This window comes from Mesoplodon bidens, assembly GCF_964165515.1.
Source record: "Mesoplodon bidens genome assembly, chromosome: 8".
NCBI classification, from domain to species: domain Eukaryota; kingdom Metazoa; phylum Chordata; class Mammalia; order Artiodactyla; family Ziphiidae; genus Mesoplodon; species Mesoplodon bidens.
In genome coordinates, this window is record NC_138165.1 from 104308025 (window position 1) to 104331834 (window position 23810).

The following is a 23810-nucleotide window of genomic DNA, read 5'->3' on the forward strand; positions in this document are numbered from 1 at the left end:
ATTTCCCTAACGAGTTTTAAAACAATAACGAAGGAAAACTCTCTCCAAAGATTATCCTGGGATCTGTTAACACCCTCAAGTAACTAGTTACGATGACAAATAAAGGCTGGGTTTCCTTCTCTGCACGTCCCCACTGTCCCCAACTCTTGCACGGACACACACAAACACTCTGTCCCGCCCTCGGGCCCACACTGTACTCATTAACACGGTAATAAAATGTTCTGCCATCATTACAGTCCTTTTAGAACAGCGACTTCACCAAACTCACTCCCTTGGTGCCAGTGAGAAGTAGGGAGCAACCGAAAGGGGACCCTGTCATTACCTTTGGGATGGACTGGTCCAGTATCCATTAGAGAGCGCGAGAGGGCTGGCTCCTGGCCATTAACTGTTCATCTTACCACTTGGCTTCTTCAATATTAAGACCAAAGAGTCTTAAATGGACTTAGTAGTTAAGGTCTCATTGGGATTAAGAACAAGCGAGATTTGCGTTTCTTACTTCAGTGGTTTGGCTAAAGACCGTTTTCTTTCCTGGTAAAGGGAATGCATACGTGCAAAATAAAAACTCTGACCGTTGGAACCAGACTGCTGAGTTTTCCTTTTAAGACTTGGCGAGTCATTTGGCACAAAACTATAACCTATAAAAACTGTTCACAGTCCAGGAAGTTCCATGGCTGGCACCAGCTAGGCATGAACAGTTTAAAATATCACAGATCCAGCTCCAGCTGGAGAGCCAGGGCTTTTGCATTAACTTGGGCATTGGGAAGGCAAACACCTCCAATTCCCACAATTCGATTCGCAGAAGCAGGGATAAGATGGCATCTCTGCGCCAACTCCTTAGGAAGGTGGGATGGAGGTTAGTGCAAAGCTTAATAAGCCAGTCAGGATCCCCGTGGATTTGTGACTCAATACCTGGGGGTTGGGAAGCAAAACCTGAGAAATAAATCATCTTTTGACAGTATCTGGCCAAAGGCAAAAAGAGAGCTTGATGCAGGGTACAAACTTGAACCTAGACCAAATCCAGGGCAGCATGATGCTAAAACAAGGCTTACTAATACACCTCCTGCTATAGGAACACAGCTGTCCTTCCACTGCACGTATGCGGAATGCAGTCAGACCACAAGTTAAGGGGGGAAAGTGAAGGAACACTAAAGAGCTGTCACTACACCCAAGTACAATTACAATGATGCTCATTCGCTGGAGAACCTGCCTGGCCACACCCACCATCTTAGACCTCACCCAAGCTCTTTCTACCTCTTCTCAACAAAGCTTTCTTTGGATTTCCTTGTGAAAGTCTGCATTCTGTTGTTGTTCATTTGCTTGTTTGCTTGCTTTGAAGCTTTGTTGTTTACAGCAGTAAATTGCTTTTTGGAAAATTCACCTGTCCAGAAACTCTCATTTTCTGTGGGTTCCTAAGTAAGGTATGGCCAAAAATGCTTTCAGAATTCGAGACACAATGGCACATAACAGCAACGATCCAACTGCAATACTTTTACCATTGCCACTCATTTAAATCATCAGGTAGATTGCACCTAGCCAGATGACTAGGAAAAGTATATATTAAGTAATATCATTTGCTCTAAAGGGAAAAAGAAACTGTAAAGATAATGGGAACATACTACAGAAAAAAATACATACAATCAGCTTGCTATTCCCTGAAGAGAGATTGGTTTATGCTCCACAATCTGTCAGATAGAGCAGTCCTCAACAACTACTTCCCAACTTTGCCAATATCTCAGCAGTCCCCTCTCTCTATCCATCCTGCAAAGAAAACTGAAAATTCAATATGAAACACAGGCTGAAAAAATGAACACAAAAGTTTAAGAGTTCTTAGGTTGACATTCTATACTTTTCCAAAACAAGTATCTATTCCCACAGTAAAGGGTTACTAGCCCAGAGTGCTATATTTTTGTTTAATTTTTTCGAGATAGTCACCCTACCATACTCCTTTTTCCACGAAAATTAAACTAAATTATTTGTCCTGAGTAAGACCTGAGTATCTGAACCGTGGGAGGTTGCCTACTGTTATCCATTCTCCCCATATTCCTTTAATAACAGAATTGGGAGCTTTTGCTGGGAACAACTGGGTCACCCAGCCTCTCCTCAGTGACTTGGGGAGAGGATGCACCGCACTTCTGTTATACATTTAAGAAGACAAAGCAAGTGCTCTTTTTAGCCTTTCCCCCTTCCCAGTGGCTGATATGCCACTGGGGCAGCCAGGGCAGCAGGTCTGAATCCAGAGATGGGATCTGTGTGCTGCCCTCCATCCTGGACCAGCAACCTCTAGATTGAAACATGGAAACGGAGCAAGACCCTATGGTCCTTTCACACCATGTCCCCCGCCTGCGTTTTGTCTGTAGAAAAACTTTAGCCAAAAAACAAGTTTATTTAGAGAAGTGAGAAAATGCATAAGCAAAGGAAAACCATCAAACAAGACCAAATAACAATAGTTTAGTCATTAAACAAAGTCAAGGACCTTAAGTTCCTCTTCAAGGGCTATAGATAATATTCTGAGCCACATCCTCTGAGCTGTCTTATAGATACTGAAAGCCCCACCAGGTGGAAGAAGTTAACCACGTGATGATCAGGATGTAGCCACGACATAAGCTGCCACAATTCCGAGAACTGGCTTCAAAGAAATGGGAACAAACCGGCTCCAGAACTGAAGATTAACTGTCCTTAAAACAATCAAGATGACGCCGATCAGACCACCGCATGACCAATTTCAAGATGATGGTCAGAGCTGACTGTGCTGTTTCTGCATGTAGCCCCCTCCCTCCCTCTGCCTGTACACCCCTGAAACTCCCCTTTAAAAGCTCTTGCCCCTGATTGTCAGTGGGGAGTCCACCACCACCACCCGCCACCCCCGCTGTGGCCGGCCTCCAAAATAATGCAAACTTTCCTTTCCACCAACCTTGCCTTTTTATTGGCTTTAGAGCAGCAAGCAACCTGACCCCACTTTCTGTAACAACATGAGCGAGAAATTAACATGTAACTCATTTAAGCCACTGTATTCGCTGTCTCTCCATTACAACAGCTTAGACTGCACCTTGACCAACACAGGCCTGCAAAGCAACCACATCAAACTCCTTCCCCTGTGCTGCATCCCCCCCACCCCTACCACTTGACTCAGAAGGAATCACCATTTAGCTACAACTTAGTGTTCCAAACTGACAACATGCTAACTCCATCACTTCCCCCCTCCCTCCTCTTCCTTAATATTTACAAGGCAGGGTTGGCCATCAAAGTGGCTCAGCTTATATCAGACACAGGAAGAGTAGGAGGGAATTGAGCACCAGTTTAGGAAAAAATACTTAATATTATTCCTTTTATCACACAGGGATATTATAAATATATATATTAACAGATGAGGTATTCTAGAATTGGATTTTAACATTTTATGTACTCTGTATATAGTATATGTTTCACATTACAGAAGTGGGTAATTGTCCACCATATCATCCATTAATTCCAAGTGAATGCCTCCTGATTAGCGGCTTTACAGTAAATACTAAAACGAGTAACCATGTGCTGACATGAGGGTAATGGGAGATTACACCAGGCTCTACCACCAGGTGGTCTGAGTTTTTACCAGCTCTGTGACTTTGGGAGAGAGATTTACATCCTTCATGCCTTGGATTCCTTCTCCCTGAAATAGAGACGATAACACTACCTATTTTTTTACCATGGTTGTTATGATTAAAGATCTTAACATGGGCAAAGGTTTTAATACAGTGAAGCCTATGATAAGGACCCTATAAATCATTATAATGATCATCATCCCCACCACTGTCTCAGTTAGCTTGGGCTGCTATAGCAGAATACCATAAGCTGGGTGACTTAAACAATGAATATTTATTTCTTACAGTTCTGGAGGCTACAAGTCTGAGATCAGGGTGCCCGCATGGTCAGGTTCTTGGGGAAAACACCTCTTCCTGGTTTACAGATAGCTGCCTTTTCTCTGTACACTCACGTGGTGGAGACAAAGCGCTGGTCCCTTCATCTCCTTATCAAGGCACTAATCTTACAATGAGGGCTCCATCATCATGCCTCAATCTAACTCTAATCACCTCCCAAAGGCGTCACTTCCAAATACCACTTACTGGGGGTGAAGGTTTCAACATATAAATTTGGGAGAAGATGGACACAAACATTCAGTCCCTAGCAATCAACATCACCATCATCACTACCATTATCACCATCATCATCAACGTTATCATCACTTCCGTCATCACCATCACCACCAACAACGCCACTATCATCATCAACATCATCATCACTACCATCACCATCACCACCACCACCATCATTATCATCATTACCACCATCATCACTATCATCCACAGCAATACCGACAAACGACATCTATTTAAAGTTGGGTCCTGAATGCAACTTAGACTTGTGTAGGTCTGAAAAAAAGGCTCTGGGAAAGTATGTCCCCTGAGAAAACAGCAGAGCCAAGATGCAAGCAAGAAGGTCATTTAGAGAGTCGAAACTCTGAAATAAATTTTTATTTAATTATTGCTACTTTTAAAAATTATAGCTAGAATTTTAAGATAATGTCCAAATAAAAGTACCTTCATAATAATGTGACTTAGGTTATCTGCCATTTTGAATAATTCATGCCTAGGTTCTATTTTAAAAAGCTAAGCTCTAGGCTTGACTTAAAGTTGTAAAATATATATATATATATATATATATATATATATATATATATATATATTTATATATACACACACATATATATGGGTGAATAAATGAGGTATGGCTACAATTTATAGGATTAAAAGACATTTTTTTTAAAAAGTATAACCAGCAATAATACAAGAGACGCTGGCCAATACAATGGCATAATGGTATAAAATATTCAAATTATAAAATCCTCTTTTGAAGCAAAATTTACAAATAAGCCTGTCAAATCTCTCTATGTGCCTATTTTGGGCATTAAGTGATCTCCATTTGGAAAAAAATATCCTCATTGCATATGAAAACCACTTCCTAATTGGACACATTTTTAAATTCCAGTTCCTGAATACCCATTGGTAGAACATGAAAAGTCATTTGTGTTTTCCTTTGAAATTCTGTTGGCTCACACAGAATATACAACTGAAATTCCTCATTTATTTAATCTCTTTTTCAATGTCTATCTGATCATCCTTTCATAATCAGTTAGAATTACATCACTTAATCTTCCATTAGTACACTTTCAACTCATCAACTACTAGTAAATCAATTGCTAAATTACTGTAGAATTCATATACAATGAATGTCCGTCATGTCCAGTCATTAATACCCAATGAATGCATCCTGATTAATGACATTACCATGAATGCCAAAATAATTAATCACTTCTCTGTGTTGATGTGAGGGTAATGGGAGATTATAAATGCACAGCTAATTGGGGTTGCAGATGACTTTATAAAATTAGGAAGCCAAGGGATAGGGCCTTCAGAGGAGCTAACATAAAAAGCTGTTGATTGATGTGTTTACCTTCTTGGCTGCTGTGAGCACGATCTTGCGATTGCCTTTGTTCTATTACATCTCTTTGCTCCTCTTTGATTCAAAACCCCACATTTAAGTGGCCACCGACAAGACTACCTGGTAACTTCAAGGTCATATGGAAGATGTGACCTGAATTTACAAGTGTTTGGTGAGATTTCTAATTTGAGATGCATTTGCTTCTTGAATTATGCACAACAACTTTATGTTTCTGTGAGGGTATTTATTGCACTAAAAATAGAATGAGCCAGTGTATTTCAATAATGCCCCAATGTATGCCATGATTTGAGGGAAAAAAAAAAATTGGGAGGTATGGAGAGGTTGACTCCAATTCAGCCTGTCTGGCTGGGCTATTTCTAGCTCCTATTAGCATTTTCATCACAGGAAGAGTCACAGCACCTGTCCTCAAGATGCTCAGAGGCAGCCTTCCCTACCTGCTTCATTTTCAGGAGCTCCAAGAAGGTCTCCACGACTAGGGCCCTCTCCTATCTGGCTCACAAACCCCTGGAATCAGAATTACCCACAGAGTTTATTTAATAAACTGTTATTTCTGCTCCACCCTGACCCAGTGAAGCAGAATCTCTGGGGATGTGGCCACAGATGCCTGTGGGTTTACCACTCCCCCAGATGTCTGACTGGCAGGTATGGAAGCTGCTGTCTTAAGAATGACTTCTTTTCTGCCAAGTTAAAATGCACGTATTTCAGTAGGGACCTTACGCGGATGAATGTGTTTATCAGCTCCTTCCCTTCAACAGCTCCTCACGGCCACTAGGATCTTCACGCCGTCTCCAGAGCCCAGCATGTGAGGCCATTTGACCCAGCCTCCGTCTCCACCACATCTCCCCCTCTCTCCCCCTTGCTCTCCGAGCTCCAGCTTTGTGGCCTTGCTGCAGTTCCTCTGAGGCTATGCATTCTCTCCAGCCACAGGGCCTTTGCACATGCAGTTCCAGCTTTCTGCCTGGAAATGTTTTCTCACTGTCTCATTAATAACTCAGCCAAGTCATTTTCCTTTAAGGCAGCGATCCCCACTGCCCCAAGGTTAGGTCAGATTTTTATTATCTACTACAGTCACAGCATGTGTGCTTATCACAGTTGTCATTTCCTACTTATTTGTAGAATTATTTCCTTATTACTTGTCACCCCATTAACACATAAAATTCACGAGAGCCGAGATTTTTGTTTTGTTCATTGCTCTATTGCCAGTGCCAAGCAGGTAGCTAACTCAGTAGGTACTCAATAGATATTCTGGGGAGGAAAGAAAGGGGGGAAGGGAGGACAAGCAAGCTGAGTGTGGTGCCAGCTAATACTGGACACAAGAGGGACAAAGGAGAGAAGAGGAACAAAGAAAAGAAAGCTGGTAGTGACGGAGACCAACTTCCCTGATCTCCTGCTCTATAGCTCACAGCCTCCGTGGATGCAGTAATCAATAACAGCACTGACCACGGAGCTGAGTGGCTTTAATCTCAGCCAGTAGCTGCATGAACACAGAGCCCCAAACCAATTTAGGAGGCAAGCCTCATGCTAAACCATGCCCTACTCCAGACTACAAACAATACCAGCAATCATCCTGCTTTGGGGGCTTACCAAGAAAGAATGAATTACAGATTCTCCCAGTTCCCAATCAACTCTCTTCAGAAATTAAATTCTTTTTTTTTTGAGATGATCATATGATTTTATTTTATAGTCTAGTGATACAGATTTTGGATTTTGAATGTTGAACTGGCTTTGCATTTCTGGGGTCAACTTAACTTGCTTATAATTTTTGAATTTGATTTGCTAAAAATTTTTTTTTTGCTCTTCTTTCTTTTTTTATTTTGGTTAGTTTCTGATTTATAACAAAATGAATCAGTTATACATATACATATGTTCCCATATCCCCTCCCTCTTGCGTCTCCCTCCCACCCTCCCTATCCCACCCCTCCAGGCAGTCACAAAGCACCGAGCTGATCTCCCTGTGCTATGCGGCTGCTTTCACTAGCTATCTACCTTACGTTTGGTGGTGTATATATGTCCATGCCGCTCTTTCGCTTTGTCACAGCTTTAGTTCAATGTTACCATCAGCTCAGTGGGTTGAAAAGGGTTTCCTTTATCCGTCCCAGAACAGATTTTATTTACGCTTCAGTCTTTACGAAAGTCCTGGGAATACTATCTGATCATCGATTCTTTCTGTAGCAGTCAATGTAGCAGATTAAAAATTCTCTCCGTCTCCCTTACAACCTTTACTGTTCGAAATCCCCATCTAACTGTGTTTGGACAGGCTGCCTTCACTACTGGAAAATCTAACAGGAACTGCAGTATGTAAGGCAGAGGTCCAATACAAAACAAAACAAAACGGACCTTTGTTCATCTGTTTCCATCCGAAACAAAGAAAGAATGATTGCACAGATCACGTGGGCCTCCGTCTTCTCGAGCTGCCACTTCTAACGCTGAGTGTAGGCCTGCCCTGGTTGAGGGGCTGCCTGCCACCACAGGAGGAGACCCAGCTCCCCAGTGTGAAATTCAAGCTTTTGGAATCAGGCTTGTTTGCAGAAGCCAATCACACTTTCATATTCTAAAGGAAATGCTTCTTAAAATAAAAACTATCAGCTTAATACAAAATTAATTCATTAATTTGCTGATTGTTTTGCATTCATGAATGTTATTCTCCATGTAAATACTAGCGTTATTTCCAATTCTAAAAACTGTTTCTTTCCAAACTAACTGCTCAGTCTTAGGGGTCCCCCCATGCTCCCTCCCACTTGCTCCAAGCTGTATACCTTTTTATAGTTATCCACCTATCAAGTCCCTTAAACCACATATGTGCATATACACATCTTTGCATCTCTGTATGGGTGCATCTGTGTACAAATGCGCATCTGTATATGTGTATATACACAAAGGAGCATCCGTGTGTGTGCACATGCAACCACGTGTGTCTTATACATACCTATGTGCACCTCTGTGTGTACATATGTATGATGGATGGACGTAGGGGTCTGTGCATCTACATATCTCAACAATGTATTCTTTTTTTTTAATATGTATGTATGTATTTATTTATTTATTTATTTTGGCTGCACTGGGTCTTAGTTGCAACATGCAGGCTTCTTACTTGCGGCATTCATGCGGGATCTAGCTCCCCGACCAGGGATTGAACCCGGGCTCCCTGCATTGGGAGCACGGAGTCTTACCCACTGGACCACCAGGGAAGTCCCTCAACAACGTAGTTTATAAAATAAGATCACATGCACAAAATCTAAAACAAGCCCAAACCAAATGTTTCCGAGGGCCGTCCTTCCCTTGCAGGAGGTCTGTCTGATTAAATCTCCAGGACAGCTGATTTTGACCCTTCATCTTCACCACCAAAAGTTACTCCAGTTTTCACCATATTATCCCACCACCACTGTCACAACCTGCACTTCTCCTGCTGAAAAACTTGTTCACCACTGCCTACAAGCTAAATACGAACCCCTTAGCACAGCATGCAACCTCCTTCACTGTCTAGCTTATGCATCCTATCCGTTTCCTAATTTTCCATACTTTATTTTTTGAAATCTGCTGCTCCAGCCAAATTGATCTGTTACTTTGAAACACACGCATCCTCCCTTGCACATCATTGTTCACACCACTTTTCTTATCCCGAATGTCTTTCCCTCTCAAACTGACTCCCGAGTTCAAGGCCAAGCTCAAGATATACCTCAAGTCTAAAGCTGAACTTTCCCCTTAGTGATGACTCTGCCATTCTGCATTCATATAGCCCTTACATTGACTGTATAATTCATCTGATAAATTTAATATACACTCCTTTATCTTCTCATTTGTCACTTTATGGGGAACATCATCTCAAAATCATTAATATCTAGCAGGAGAAACAATGACTTATTATATGGATATTTACAATCTTTCTCTTACTTCCATTTCTCATGGGGAAGGACTCTTACTTCTTGGGTCAGTTCCCAGGCAAGTTCTTTGTAGTGAGAACCTAGGTAATGGGCAAGACAGAGAGAAGAAGTAAAAACAAGCAGGGAAGCTTCACTGATACACAAAATAAAGAGATGCAATAACAGGAAGAGAAAGGAGGAAAAGCCTCAAAGGCTGGGTGTTGGGCTGAGATTCTGGGGAGCAGACGTTGAGAGTGGGAGAGAGAATTTCACAAAGCAAGTGCCAAACACACGGAGACTATTAAGAGAGCAGAGAGGAGGAGATAAGATTGATAAGATTTTTGCTGCACAACAGAAATGCATTTTCCCCACTTCTATTCATATTCCTTCAAAAAGATGAATGAAGATTTAAAGTGTTTTTAATTCATTTTTTGGCTACTGGATTTTGTTTATTCGAATGTAACTCTATGAACAAGACTGAGTCACAGGATGACAAAATCTATCTGGGTTACATAATGAGTATGGAGTATGTCCTGCTTGCCTGGAGGCTAAAACCCCTCAAAGCCAGGAGTTGGGATCTTCTACATCTTTGTATTCACTGTCCTGAACACTGTGTCCTACACATGGTAATTAATCAATAAATAGCTGTTGATGATAAACAGGGCTGTGGATAAATGCACAGATGATGCAGATCCTGTTTTTTAACATGGTCATGTTCCAGAGGCTGTCGTCTCTTATTAGTGATGTAGCCAAACAGTATTTGTCAGTGTATTTATTTAAGGAGATTTTCCATTTGCCTAGCAAGCAAATATAACTTTTGTAGGTCAAACTCACAATTACAGCATTAAAACAGGACAGCCAAGAGAGCATTGTACTTGTTAAGGATGCATGTGAATACCAAAAATATCATGGCATTCAATACCCAAATGTCAAGAGACAGTACTAAAGAGGAGAAAAGAGGAGAAAGGGAGAGCGCCTTTTTGAAATTCAATCCTAATTGTTTACATTCCTCACCAACAACTAGATAACCTTCTCCAGCTGACATGCCCTATTTCGGTCCATTTGCTTGCTATTCTCAGTTTGATACCAAGATCTTTGTGAAAAACAATTACAACTACCATGATTTTGTGTCAAAATCAAATGATCATCTCTAAAGCATCCCTGGTAGTTTTTCCAAATGTATGTCTTTTCTGGAAAACCCTCTGCCCGTTTCTCATGGAAGAATTCTGACCTCATAAAAAGTCCATGATAAAAGGAACTTAACTATCTATCTCCAGGATATTGAAGTGGGAAAGCCAAATAATTTAAGAGAAGGAGATGGAAATGGAATCAGGGGTTGTAGTCTTCTGGAATATATTAATAGATGTTTTTTGCTTAGCATTAAATGGGAGAAACATCACTAGAACTGGACAATGTGGTAGGGACCGTGAGAGCAGCAACCACGTGTTCATTCCCCCGCCTCCTGTCCCCATTTTACTTTTACTCTGATGGGCAAACTCAATGATATAATGAAACCATTACATTTACCATACTTTGAGGTGTAAATGCAATACTGTAATGAAACCACTTTGAATATCTTCTGCTTAAAGAGATTGGTACTGTCCCTCTTCTGGAAACTGATAATGACCACTTTTCTCCTCGAGGAGATCCCTAAATATTTCAGACTGTTAAGGATGCTGCTAAGAGGTATATGTAAATTTCCAGCTGGATCTAGTTAAAAGCATCTGGTCAGAATTGATGGAAGGGGGACAAGGCACAATTCCAAAGATAAACTGGCTACCCTGAGTGAAAACTGGAAGAAGGAGGAATCGATAATATATTTTAATTTGTCATTAAAATGTGCATTGATCCAGTAAATTCCATACCTGGGAATGTAACACAAATAGATCACCAGAAAAGATACAAAGATGAGGTCATCATGATGTTTGAAATTCTGCCTAAAGAGGCAAAAGAAAGGAGGAAACGAAGGAGATAACTGCTTAACAATAACATATTGATTAAATCATAGTGCATTGATTCAGTGGAACTCTATACGGTCATTAAGAAGAATACTAAGTTTATATTGATTAACACAAAAGAATGTCAATGATGCATTAAGTGAAAAAAAGCAAGTAACCAGACAGCACATGAATGTGTTTCTGTTTCCAAAAAAAAAAAAAAAAGCATGTATGTACCTGCACACACTGTCATATAAAGAAAGTATCTGGAAGAAAATACCACAAAATGTAAACACTGGTTGTCAGTGGCGGATGGGGAATTACAGAAAGTACATTTCAGTTTTTCTTATTCTTGTATGCATTACTTTTATGATAAGAAATAGACACTAGAGCCTTCTTTAATTTTCCAAAGGAGAGTAAATTGGAAAATTACATTCTTGTGAGAAAAAAACATACTCCCTTATGTTTATATATTCAGCCTTGATAGTCAATCTCTCTTTCTCTCTGTCCCCCACTCCCATTCTTCTCCCTCCTCTCTTCTTCACTTTCCCTCCCTCTCTCCCTCCCCTCCCCCTTAGAAAGAAGAAACAGAAGAGATCTTACGGAGAAGCAGAAAATGGACTGTAAAAACGGCAATGAAAGAATTTACTTTCTCATTTGAAATGTGCACTGACAGAAACTTAGAAAAACTTTCAACAGTAAACTGGCAAAGCCCTGAGAAGGTTTGTCTTTAAGTTAAAAGAAGCGGGGAAAAAATTTTTTTTAATATTTTAATCAAATTCTGTGGATAAGATTTGGGTTAAAATTCACATTATCAATTAAGTAAAAAGGTACCAGTTAACAAGAAGTTCTTAAAAATATAAAAATAATTTTATTTATTATTTAATGTTTCTAAATTAATCTATAAGTAAAAAGCACTATCTTTATTTTTAAATAAAGGGCTGAAAGAGAAGGAGAGAAAAAGAATGGGAAGGCAGAATGGGAAGGGGGAGAGAGAGAGAGTTTATGATTATAAAGACATACCTTGAGTTTGCTTCTGAAAACCACTTAATGCATTAGGCCCACATTATAGGAGAATTACCTGCAGCCTCTTTGCTCTCCTTTTTTATTTATCTATTTTTTATTGAAATATAATTGACATATAACATTATATCAGTTTCAGGGGTACAACAAAGTGATTTGATATTTGTATATACTGCAGAATGATCACCCCAGTAAGTCTAGTTAATATCCATCACCATACAGAGTTACACATTTTTTTTCTTATAACAAGAAATTTTAAGATCTACCCCCTCAGCAACGTTCAAACATGTGATACGGTATTATTAACTATAGTCGCCATGCCGTGCTTTACATCGCCAGGGCTTACTTCTCTTCTAACTGCAGGTTTGTCCCTTTTGACCCCCTGCACCCATTTCACCCACCCCACACCCCATCCACTGCCTCTGGCAAAACCACCAACCTACTTTCTGTAGGCCAGCAATCTGCCTTTCTACGAAGCCTGATTCCAGAGGCTGCCTTGAAGGGCAGGAGAAATCTCTCATTTATCTTCACTCACCTGCCCCAATTCCACCACAGCTTGACCAACAAATGCTCAACAGGGCCCAGTGAATATTAGACTGTCAACTCTAAGGACCATGTGTCTTTCTAATAGATTTTTTTTTAAACAATGCCTGTTTTATCACCACAATCAATAGGTACCAATAAATAACTGATGCTGACCGTGACGGTATTTAGGAAGATAGCAGAGCACTGAAGTTCAAAGCCAACTAACAACCAAAAATCCTAACAGGGGGCTTCCCTGGTGGCGCAGTGGTTGAGAGTCCGCTTGCCGATGCAGGGGACACGGGTTCGTGCCCCGGTCCGGGAAGATCCCACATGCCGCGGAGCGGCTGGGCCCGTGAGCCATGGCCGCTGAGCCTGCGCGTCCGGAGCCTGTGCTCCGCAACAGGAGAGGCCACAACAGTGAGAGGCCCGCGTACAAAAAAAAAAAAAAAAATCAAACAAAAATCCTAACATTCATTACCAATAATAAAAAGATCAAAAAGAATAATCTAGATTGCTAATAATATTGAAATGCGGATTCAATTTAAGTAAAACTTAAATTCAACAGAAAACTCCCAACTAGACAAATGTGAGCTACAACAATTTTATCTAAATTATGCTGTTCAAGACAGCCTTATACTTCTGCTTTTGCTCTCTTCCAACTATTGCCTTTATTTGAACATTCCCAAGTTTTTTTTCCCCCTGTTTCAGGAAGTTCAATAGGCCATATTCAACCGTGGCTTTAAGATGACCAATAAAAGGTGAAATATTTGCATTTTCTTGTTAAATCTTAAGCATTAAGCAAAAGCTTTATGTTAATGATTCTATAGCTGGTATCCTTTCCAAACGTCCTTTGACTATTTTACCCCTGGCCTCCAGAGCAAGATCTCTTAAAGGACAAAGTGCAAAATGTAGCTTTCCCAAAAGAATGATGAAAAGTTTCTTTCTTTCCCTTCTTTCTTCATTTGATCCTCTACTTTTAATGTAATAAAGGGGGGTAAAGTTTAAGTGTCACAGAGATGGGCTGTGAAAACTTACAAAGAATTCTTCAGATTAACATTTGCAACTGGAATTTTTCTTCACATGGCATTTACTGAGCAGAATAACTGTTACATATGAACAAAATTTAATCACTCAGGTGACCATGTGACCATCATAGTGCAAGGAGCTATGACATGGTGCCTTCTCTCTAGAAGTTTACAGTCTAATTAAGGATATAAAATCAACATACAAAAAGATCAAAGAGGAGAGGAATATTCAGATGCCGAGTTGTATGATGCTGGCTGCAAACGTGATTATCAAAGGGGTTGGTGAGACTTAAGTGGCTGGAAAAGTGAGGATTTTATAAAGGAGTTGGAAGAAAGGAAAGGAGACAGGGCTGGGGAAAAAATGATGCCAGCTACATAGAGAGAGAAATAAGTGGGAAACTTGCAGGATTGGGGTTAGATGAACATCTGGAAAGGGTGACCAGCAAGCCAAACCACACGATTCAGAAGGGGGGAAAGACAGCTCCACTCCGGGCTGGCATCAGTGTGCAAGAACTGGGGGTGGTCCAGGCAGAACTGCTGCAGTTTAAGGAAGACAGGGTCCAGACCACAGAGACAAGGGCCTACCACGGGCAGAGAAGCCGGACAGGGTGATAGCCCTGAAGGGGAACTGGAGACAGTGCGGCCTTACGCCTGCAGGAAATTAGATTTCACAGCTGAAAGCTGGAGGAGGTTCAATACTTCTGGGCTTAGAGAGGAAGATTCCAGCTCAATGTACAGCCAAGGGGCCAGGGACCTCAGAGCCCCAGATGTGGATGGTAGGATGTATACTCCATCCACCTCCACCAATAAGAGCTCATAAAATACTGCAGGTTTTTTGGAGAATGACCTGGAGACTGAAGGCTTCATGTAACTAAGCAGGTCTAGAGAATGCAGGTTCAGACACTACGAGAATGAAAGGGGTGATTTCAGAAAATAGTCGGGCAACAGCCTGTGTACAAGAAAGATGAGTTAAGACATGTCAGAGAATCAACCCTGCTTTACTGGTTCAGAGCTATGATGCAAATACCCATCCCTATACTAATGGGTCTAAAAAATACCATACTCAATGAAGATATCATCAAGGTCTAGTAAAGAGTATTCAGAAATTTTAAGTGCCCCAATTAATACCTTATTTCTTTATATCCTAATTTATTCTAGAAGATCTGAGGGGCTTACAGAAAATGCATACCATTAAATGGTGAAATACAAATTAAAATGGACATCAGAGCCAGGAAAAATATAACTTGAGTGCATGCAAGAGAGCTAGGCAGGCCATAAAGTCTTCACAGTTGCAAGAGTTGAATTACCAATCTGGCTCTGCATCTCCCAGTGGCCTTTTCCAACAACTAAGAGGAAAACTTATACTAAGCAGCTTTTACTCCACATGGGAGTTCTTTCTTCTGACATGTCCTGGTCTATACCTGGCCCTCTTCCCACCCCTTTCCTACCACCCTGAGTCTTCCACAGGCAGTCAGATCCTGGGCCCCCACATGGCCCTCATGGCCAGGGACTGGCCACAAGGAGCTTGGAGGTGGAGAAGCACAGCAGGTGGGGAGGGGCAGTGTCTGGCCTATTTACCTCCTGATTCCTTTTAACTCCTGAGCAAGAAACACAGGAATTCATCAAAAAATGGCTGAGATAAAGTAAGACCCATCCAGAGAGCTGATGCCTAAATTGCTAAAAATAGGCACAGGCAAAAAAATTAATATTGGTCATTATGCATGGCTTCAGGGAGCTCTCCAGCCAAACTATGATGTTTAAAAAAATCTCCTGTCCCTACTTTTCTATTGGAAGACTTTCCCCTTTGAATACTACCTACCACCCTTACCCCAACTAGGGAGGTCCTCATGGTGTCCCCTGGCTTTTGGGAGCACTTTTGCCCAAATCCCTCTTTTCATCAAGTTTACAGGATGAGACACTCCAACTCCAGCTAAACTACTTTTGAAACTTACCTTTTAAAGGACAAGGCTCACAGGAATAGTTTACCCAGAAGGGATGGGAGAGAGAGAGGTCAACAGTAAGAAACTAGAGCTTTATTAAAAGATTCTGAAAGACTACCTGAAAAATCACATCAAAGTCTAGACTTCCTTTACCTGTTGAGGATAAACAGAGAACCCAGGAAATAAAACTCACACCCTGAGTACTTAACTTTAAATGTATTTGTATAAGAGGCAGTTGGAGGAGTGGGTGGGATTTTCCAAGGTTCTGTTATGTGCCTGTTGAAATTAAAGTCTATTTCCAGTTGTGATGGCCATTAGTCGATTTTTAGCACTATTATTAAATTATCTTAATGACACACACTCTTGGGCCATCAAATTGTCATGCACTGCCCTTTGTACAGCCAAGAAGAATCCTCTGCCTGCCCTGCCATCCCCCTGCCCCACCCACACCCGCTCCACCCCCAGTTAAGTTACCTGCTCCTTCCTCTTTGACACGCCCCTTGTCTCCACCTTTGTTGCCCCTGCACTCAGGGACCACACCTAAATCACCTTGGCATATCCAGGTGAGCACAGTGCCTGAGAAACAAGGCATGCAATGCAGATTTTCTAAAATAATAAGGAACTGAGTATTTCCCACGGCCCTGCTGCCTAAAAATGTAAATAAATAAAACTAGGTTAAGTTCCCTGATTTGGAGATTTGGGAAGCAGGTAAATCAGTCAAAAGAAATGTCACTGAATGAGCAGAGAATGTTGAAAATGTACACATTGTCACATGATCACACACAGCTTAAAGAGTTGGTTCTAAAATTTTTAGAGACACAGATGTCTCTGAGAATCCAATGAAGTTTGGGTTTCTGCAAAGAAAGATGCACAAACACACAAAAGTCTACAGTGCATTTTCAGGAGATTCATGGGATCCGTGAAGTGACCTTTGACCTCCAAAACTATTGCAAAACCAGGGGCCAACTGAGCCCAAATGAGGAACTTCTGCCTAAAAATAACTGCATCCGTCAGTTGCATATTGAAAATTCCATTTTTTTAAACATGCCAGTATAAACAGACTACAAAAGACTATGTCTCCAAGGAAGCATCCTGATGCCAGTGAAAACAAATGTAACAGGTAAGTCCCTAAAGATTTAAACCACTGGAGCTGTGAAAGTCCATTGCACCAGAGCCATCTTATTACATCAATCAAAGTCTTAACCCTTATTGTACTTGCTCAAGTACTGGGTAATTTCTCCTTATTTCTCAAGAGAAGAAAATCAACAGAATGCACTGCTTTACAAATAATTTTACAAGACAAGAATCTTTTTCAACTGGATATTTAGAAACAAGGAAATTTAAAGCACTCTACAGGTGGCACAAAAGGGTCATGGGCAAACTGGGAACATTTCTAATCCAGTTAAGATGGCAGTTACAAAGACCCAGAAGTCACTGATTTCCAGAGCTCTGTGGCTAATCTACTAGCTATAATCTTGAAGATGTGATCCCAGCGCCAAGGACAGCACTGTTCATTCCTTTGTGAAGTTAAAGTGGATCTAAAGTTACAAGAGCAGCTTTTTAGTAGATCATAAACGATATACCATTGGTCTATATTTAACATACAACGTACTTCTTTTTACAATATAAATTAGACATAAAAATGTACTAAAAACTGTAAGAAAGAATGGTACAAATGTGGTAAAAGTGATCGAAAAAGTAGTGGCTTATGAGCAGGAGAAGGGAATGAGGAAAGCAAAAAAAGGCAAATATAAGCAGCTAGACTACCAGAAAGAAAAGACTGGAGAGAGGATGAGCTGGATGGAAAGGAAAATAAATTCAAGGAAGAGGAAAGAGGTAAAATACCAGATTGAGGTAGCAACAAATACAGACCATAGAAGTGAAAAGTAGGGGAGAGGAGCAGCAGCATTTCTCTGAGCAAGCGATCGACAAGAGGTATCAGTAAAGTACGCATGCCCTGCTGGGTTTTCTGATCAGAAGGAGAGTTAACTATGAGGATATTCCGGGATCGTCTGTGTGTCTGTAGGAAGTTGTAAGAATTTAAGGAGATTTGGGAATCCATGTACAGCAGAATCTTTTGCCGGCTGTTTTCATCCTATACCACTCCAAGTGAGGAGAGTTTAAGTGAGGTCTTGAAGCAGAGGAATGGATAAAGAAGATGTGGTACATATATACTATGGAATACTACTCAGTCATAAAAAAGAATGAAATAATGCCATTTGCAGCAACATGGTTGGACCTAGAGATTGTCATACTAAGTGAAGTAAGTAGACAGAGAAAGAAAAATATCATATGATGTCATTTATATGTGGCATCTAAAAAGATGATACAAATGAACTTATTTACAAAACAGAAACAGATTCACAGTCTTCGTAACAAATTTATGGTTACCAAAGGGGAAAGCTGGGGGCGGTGGGGAGGAGGGATAAATTAGGAGTTTGGGATTAACATATACACACTACTGTATATAAAATAAATAATCAACAAGGACCTACTATACAGCCCAAGGAACTCTACTCAATACTCTGTAATAACCTATATGGGAAAAGAATCTGAAAAAGAATAGATGTATATGTATGTATAACTGAATTGCTTTGCTGTACACCTGAAACTAACATAACATTGTAAATCAACTATACCTCAATATAAGATAAAAATTAAATTTTAAAAAAATAAAGGAGAAGGAGGTCTTGAGAGATAGATTTGGCCGTCTGAGGCACGGAGAGGATGGGAGGACAGGGAAGGTAGAGGTGGGGATGGGACAAGTAGCAGGTGGCTAGAGCAGAGATCCACCGTGTAGAATTGAGGGGATATATGCCTAAGGGCAAGGGACGAGAAGAAATAAAAGCCTAGAGAAGGAGTCCAATGCAGCTTTTACCCTAAGGAAATGGAGACCTCCAGCAGCTTTCCAACACAGAGGCCACACACCAGAGGGCTGGTATGGACCCCACCCCTGAGATGGTCCATCTTGGCAGTGTCTCCAAGCCACCACAAGCAAAACAAACATGACCTACTTCAGAGAGGGAAGCCTCAGCTGCATTTCAAGAAAATGCAACTGGAACAATGAATCTCCTACTTGGGAATCGAGAGCACTGGGTGAAGGGATCCTCACGGAGCCAATGAGCACCCTGGGTACCTCCAGTGGAGCAGAAGATGCTAAACAAAGGTCGATTTCGTTCTTTGCCCCTAAAGCATTGCATAAAGCAAATAACATATTTGGAAGAGCCATATTCAGGGAAAACGGGAGAGATAATTAGGAAGAGGGCGGAAGAGTTGAAGTTGGGTGACAGCACAGGAGGAAAGGGGCTGGAACACTGAGGCCCAGAGGGAAGAGCCACGTGTTGTGTACAATGTTACATCACCTCTTTCTTCCCGTGAAAGAGGATAAATATTCATAAGGCCATGGTAATGAAGGAAAACTGGAAAAAATTAAATGGAGTAGCAAGGGAAAAGGTCGAAGATAAATACATTCTCATCACCTGGAATGCGCAGAATATTAATGTGAGGCTCTCAGCAACAAATTTTAAAAAAGAACATTTATATGACATAGCATTATATTCTTCAACTTATTTTTTAAATTTAAAACTAAATCTTTGATTGTTTTTCTCCATCAAACATAATATACTCACTTTTAAAATCGCTGCATGGTATCCCATTGTATACTACAGCTTAACTTTTTAATCATTCACTGCTCTATTGTTAGAGACATAGAACATCTGTAACTTTTAAAAAAATTTTTATTGGAGTATAGTTGCCTTACTCTAATGTAAATTTGTGTATTTGAAAATATTTGTATGTAACACAAAACTCAAAATTATTAATATTGGTTACTCAGAAAAGAAAGATGGAGTTTGGGAATAATGATATGTATATTTTTAAAAATACCACTTTAAAATTTTTTGAATTGCTTATAACTATTATAATAAGAATGGGATCCTAGTAGTGTTTAAATAAAAGTATATAAAATAAAATTTTAAAACAAACATTTATGGAAAGCTGGTAATGGCAACCAAGTTTGTCTCGCAAAGACACAAAAGGGATTCCTTTGCTCTGTTGCAGAGAAATATTAAAACTCCTTAGGACCTTAGTTACGTAAGGGAATCTACGGAGAGTGAGGGAAGGAGAGGAGACAGCTCCTGAAAGGGCCTCAAGTTTCTTTCTAGGAAGGAGCAGCAGTAACTAAACACAGCAGCACAACTCTGAAACTTTCCTCTCCCTTCAGCATGGAAGTTTTCTCCCACCTGCACTGGCATCACTTTGTTCATCCGTTGAATGAATGCCATTGTATTCTTCAAAATAGTCTTTTGGTTCTTAGCTAAAAGTGTATTCATGTCTATAGAGCCCAGTATTGTTAAAAAAAAAAAAAGTAATTATTATAAGAAGCTGCTTTAAAAAAAAATTAAACTCTCAAAAAGAGAGTTCAACACGTGTCAATGTAGTAAGCATAAGGCTTCCACAATGATTACAAAAGATAAATCTTGTTTCTTTACGATAAAAAGATTTTGTAAAAAGAAGTAGCTGGCCATGAGTATGTGTTGCCAATTTATCATTGTGAGGAAGACAGCCATTCTCTCGAAAGGAGCTTGTGAAGCAAGACTGCTATTTTTGAAAAGAATAACACTAAAAGAGGGTGAGCTCCATTACAAAGCCACATAAAACAGGAGGCTCGGGGCTTCCCTGGTGGCGCAGTGGTTGAGAGTCCGCCTGCCGATGCAGGGGACACGGGTTCGTGTCCCGGTCCGGGAAGATCCCCCATGCCACGGAGCAGCTGGGCCCGTGAGCCATGGCTGCTGAGCCTGCATGTCTGGAGCCTGTGCTCCGCGACGGGAGAGGCCACAACAGTGAGAGGCCCGCGAACCGCAAAAAAAAAAACAAAAACAGGAGGCTCTAGTTAGGAAACTTAAAAATATATCAGATCACAAGTTTTCAAAGTGGAAAATAATGCTTTAGAGAAATAAAGGATCAAAATCATTGTCTCCTCATCATAACCCAAAGTATAAGTTTTGAGAAAGAATTCCTTAATTTAGTTATTAACATATCAAATTAATTTTTGGAAATTATTCCTCTAAGGAACATTTCAACCAAAGACATGTTTTTCCATAAAATTGTCTGTTAGCAAAATGAACACAAATCATGCTGGAGTTCACAAAATTTCTTGTACCTCAAAAGAATAAATAAATATTAACACTGGAAAATCTTTCTTATTAATATTCATCCCTGATATACTGATATACTCCCAATATAAATACTCCCAATATCAGTCTAAATCATGGTTATGTTAAAACCCAAAGTAGTATAAGATATAAGGTAACATTTCGAATGTATATATTTTGGTAAAATTAATGACATTTTAAAGAGTAGTGATAACTCATACATTTTCTGAAATGTTAGCTCCATGTCACAGAACAGGCTAATCTACTAAAAAGAAAAACTTAAAAGATTAATATAAAGTAAAACTGAAACTATTTCCTTTTAAATAAATTGTTACAACAGATATGGAAGCAAATAACAGTTACTTGTACTGGGGAGTAAAATTTAGATTTGACTGTTGACAACACTTCATCACACAATTTCTAACTAATAATCTAGTACTGTATCCATCTTAATAGCCAAAAACTGGTCCAAAGTTGAATACCGTCCCCTCTTTTACCAGCATGTCCATTCCCCAAGCTGATTTCTTTTTACCTTCTCTCTGCCCAATAAAATTCCTGACCCCCACCCCCAGTTGGATTTCCAAAGATTGGGAAATGACCTTATCACCAGAGAAGGATCAAATATAAAATACAATATAAATGATACAGAGTTGAGCATTTCATTTTCCCAGTCTGTCATCATTATATTTGCATCAAACACATATCTTGGAGAATACACCTTAATGCTTTCATTTAATTTAGCAAAATATTTAGTGTACCTCAGAAAAAAATTGTGAAAGCAACCAAAAGCATCCCTAGCATTTGTAATTTATATTTTCACATCCATTTTCATTAAACCCTTTCAACACCCCTGAGAGACAGGTGCTGCCTCTACCCCCTAGTTCCTTCATCCTCCAGGTGAGGATTGTTAGAATCTATGATTGGACAGGACAAGATATTAACAGCAGGATGCAGAGGGCCACTTGGGTGCACTGGACTGGAATGAGTAGAGTCTGAACTTGAGCTTGTGTCTGAGTTGAGGCTGCATGACGGAACATGTCTGAATAAAGTCAGGAAGTTATCAGCATGGTAAGTGGCTAGAGTTACAAGCCCCAGCCCCGGAATGAAGAAAACTGGCAGAAGACAATCAGAATGCTAAACCAGGGGAAAGTCCTCTGGAAACTGCCCAAGCTTAGCCCTTGAGGGGAGCCGGAGGAGGGGGTGGGGGGGTGAGGGGAGGGTCAGGAGGAATCATACTTTCTGAAGGTCATCTTCCTCCAGGGCAGAGGAAACTAAAAACAGCTAATTGGACATGTGGTAGTTTAGAAAAAGGTAAATGACAGATTTAATCATGTTAGAGAAAATGTGAAAACTCAGAAGTGACCCATGGAGGAAGGTGGTGTGGGCAAGAGGGACCCCAAAGAGAGTTGTGATCCCCCCAAGTTATTCTGAGTCAGAGCTTCAGAAGTGATAAATCGTTTGCTCAGGTGCCGAGCCCAGGGCCCTGGGTCAGGCCAACATCAAGTGGAAAACAAGCTTCTTCTGAGACACCAACATTCAATGCCTCAAGTTGCCCACAATTCTGGGAGAAAAAGATTAAAGAGTCAAAAATGAAGCCGAGGACTTCCCTGGTGGCACAGTGGTTAAGAATCTGCCTGCCAATGCAGGGGACACGGGTTTGAGCCCTGGTCTGGGAAGATCCCACATGCCATGGAGCAACTAAGCCTGTGTGCCACAACTACTGAGCCCACGTGCCGCAAGTACTGAAGCCCGCGCACCTAGAGCCCGTGCTCCACAATAAGAGAGGCCACCTCAATGAAAAACCTGCCCACCGCAATGAAGAGTAGCCCCTGCTCACTGCAACTAGAGAAAGCCCGCATGCAGCAACAAAGACCCAACACAACAAAAATAAATTAATTAAAAGAAAAAATGAAGCCGAGATTCACAGCATTAAATGCCGAAAACCACACATCTAGGACTCTTTGGCCAGAACTGGGATACAGTCTCTGGATTTCAAAGCCCACAATTTTTCCATTTTGAGCCACACTGGAAATATTATCTTAGAAGCCAATTTTGATTATAAGAAAAACCTCACCTAATATGGAGGAAATTATGCTGATGGCTAGAATTCAGATTATCTGGGCAAAATTCCCTATATACCGTCTCTAAACACCAAACCGAGGTTGGGTTGAACCAGATGCGGTTTTGGATACAAGATTTCCATAACTCACCGATGAAGTGATTGTGCCCCAAGGCAAGCATCTCCTCCAAGAGGACGAGGCCCCCGGGAGTCTGGAGGAGGGTCACGCTCCGTCCATCTATGAGGGAGCACTGTTGAAATCCCGTGGCCGTGACCTTCCACAGCAAAATCAGGGAGGCAGTGGCATCTTGGCGAATTCTGAAAATGAGAACAACGTCAACGGAAAGTCCCTTGCAGAAAAATTCACCTTAAAATCAGGCCATCGAATTCAAAATAAAAATAAAGACAGCACATACACCCATAAAAGAATTGGGAAACGGAAGAACGGATCTTCTAAACAGGCGCCCACTTCATGCGGACTCACGGCCGTCATTTCCCACACCGTTAGACACGTCTGTCTCCCGCTTGATCAAACATAGACCACAAAATCGCTAATAGATAACTCACCTTTGGGTAACAATTTTCATAAATAATAAAAGGGTATATTGAGTTTAGAGACAACTCCTTCCATAACCACACAATATAAAGAGTCCTGCTAAAATTTATTAGAAATGTGTAATACATCCCCCAACCACCTGAGTAGTGCTGCTAAAATAAGTGAAAGTGGGGCTTCCCTGGTGGCGCGGTGGTTGGGAGTCCGCCTGCCGATGCAGGGGACACGGGTTCGTGCCC

The 23810-nt window shown here is 40.7% G+C and overlaps 1 protein-coding gene across 1 annotated transcript in view; it reads right to left on the reverse strand.

Moving 5' to 3' along the window:
* DNER (delta/notch like EGF repeat containing) overlaps window positions 1-23810 on the reverse strand; it is a gene marked incomplete at both ends in the record, with an annotated part of 323334 nt that overhangs the window by 167898 nt on the left and 131626 nt on the right. The window contains one exon of the mRNA XM_081243331.1: window positions 23170-23336. Within this exon, the coding sequence (XP_081099457.1) occupies window positions 23170-23336 (167 nt within the window). The remainder of the gene's footprint in view (window positions 1-23169; window positions 23337-23810) is intronic.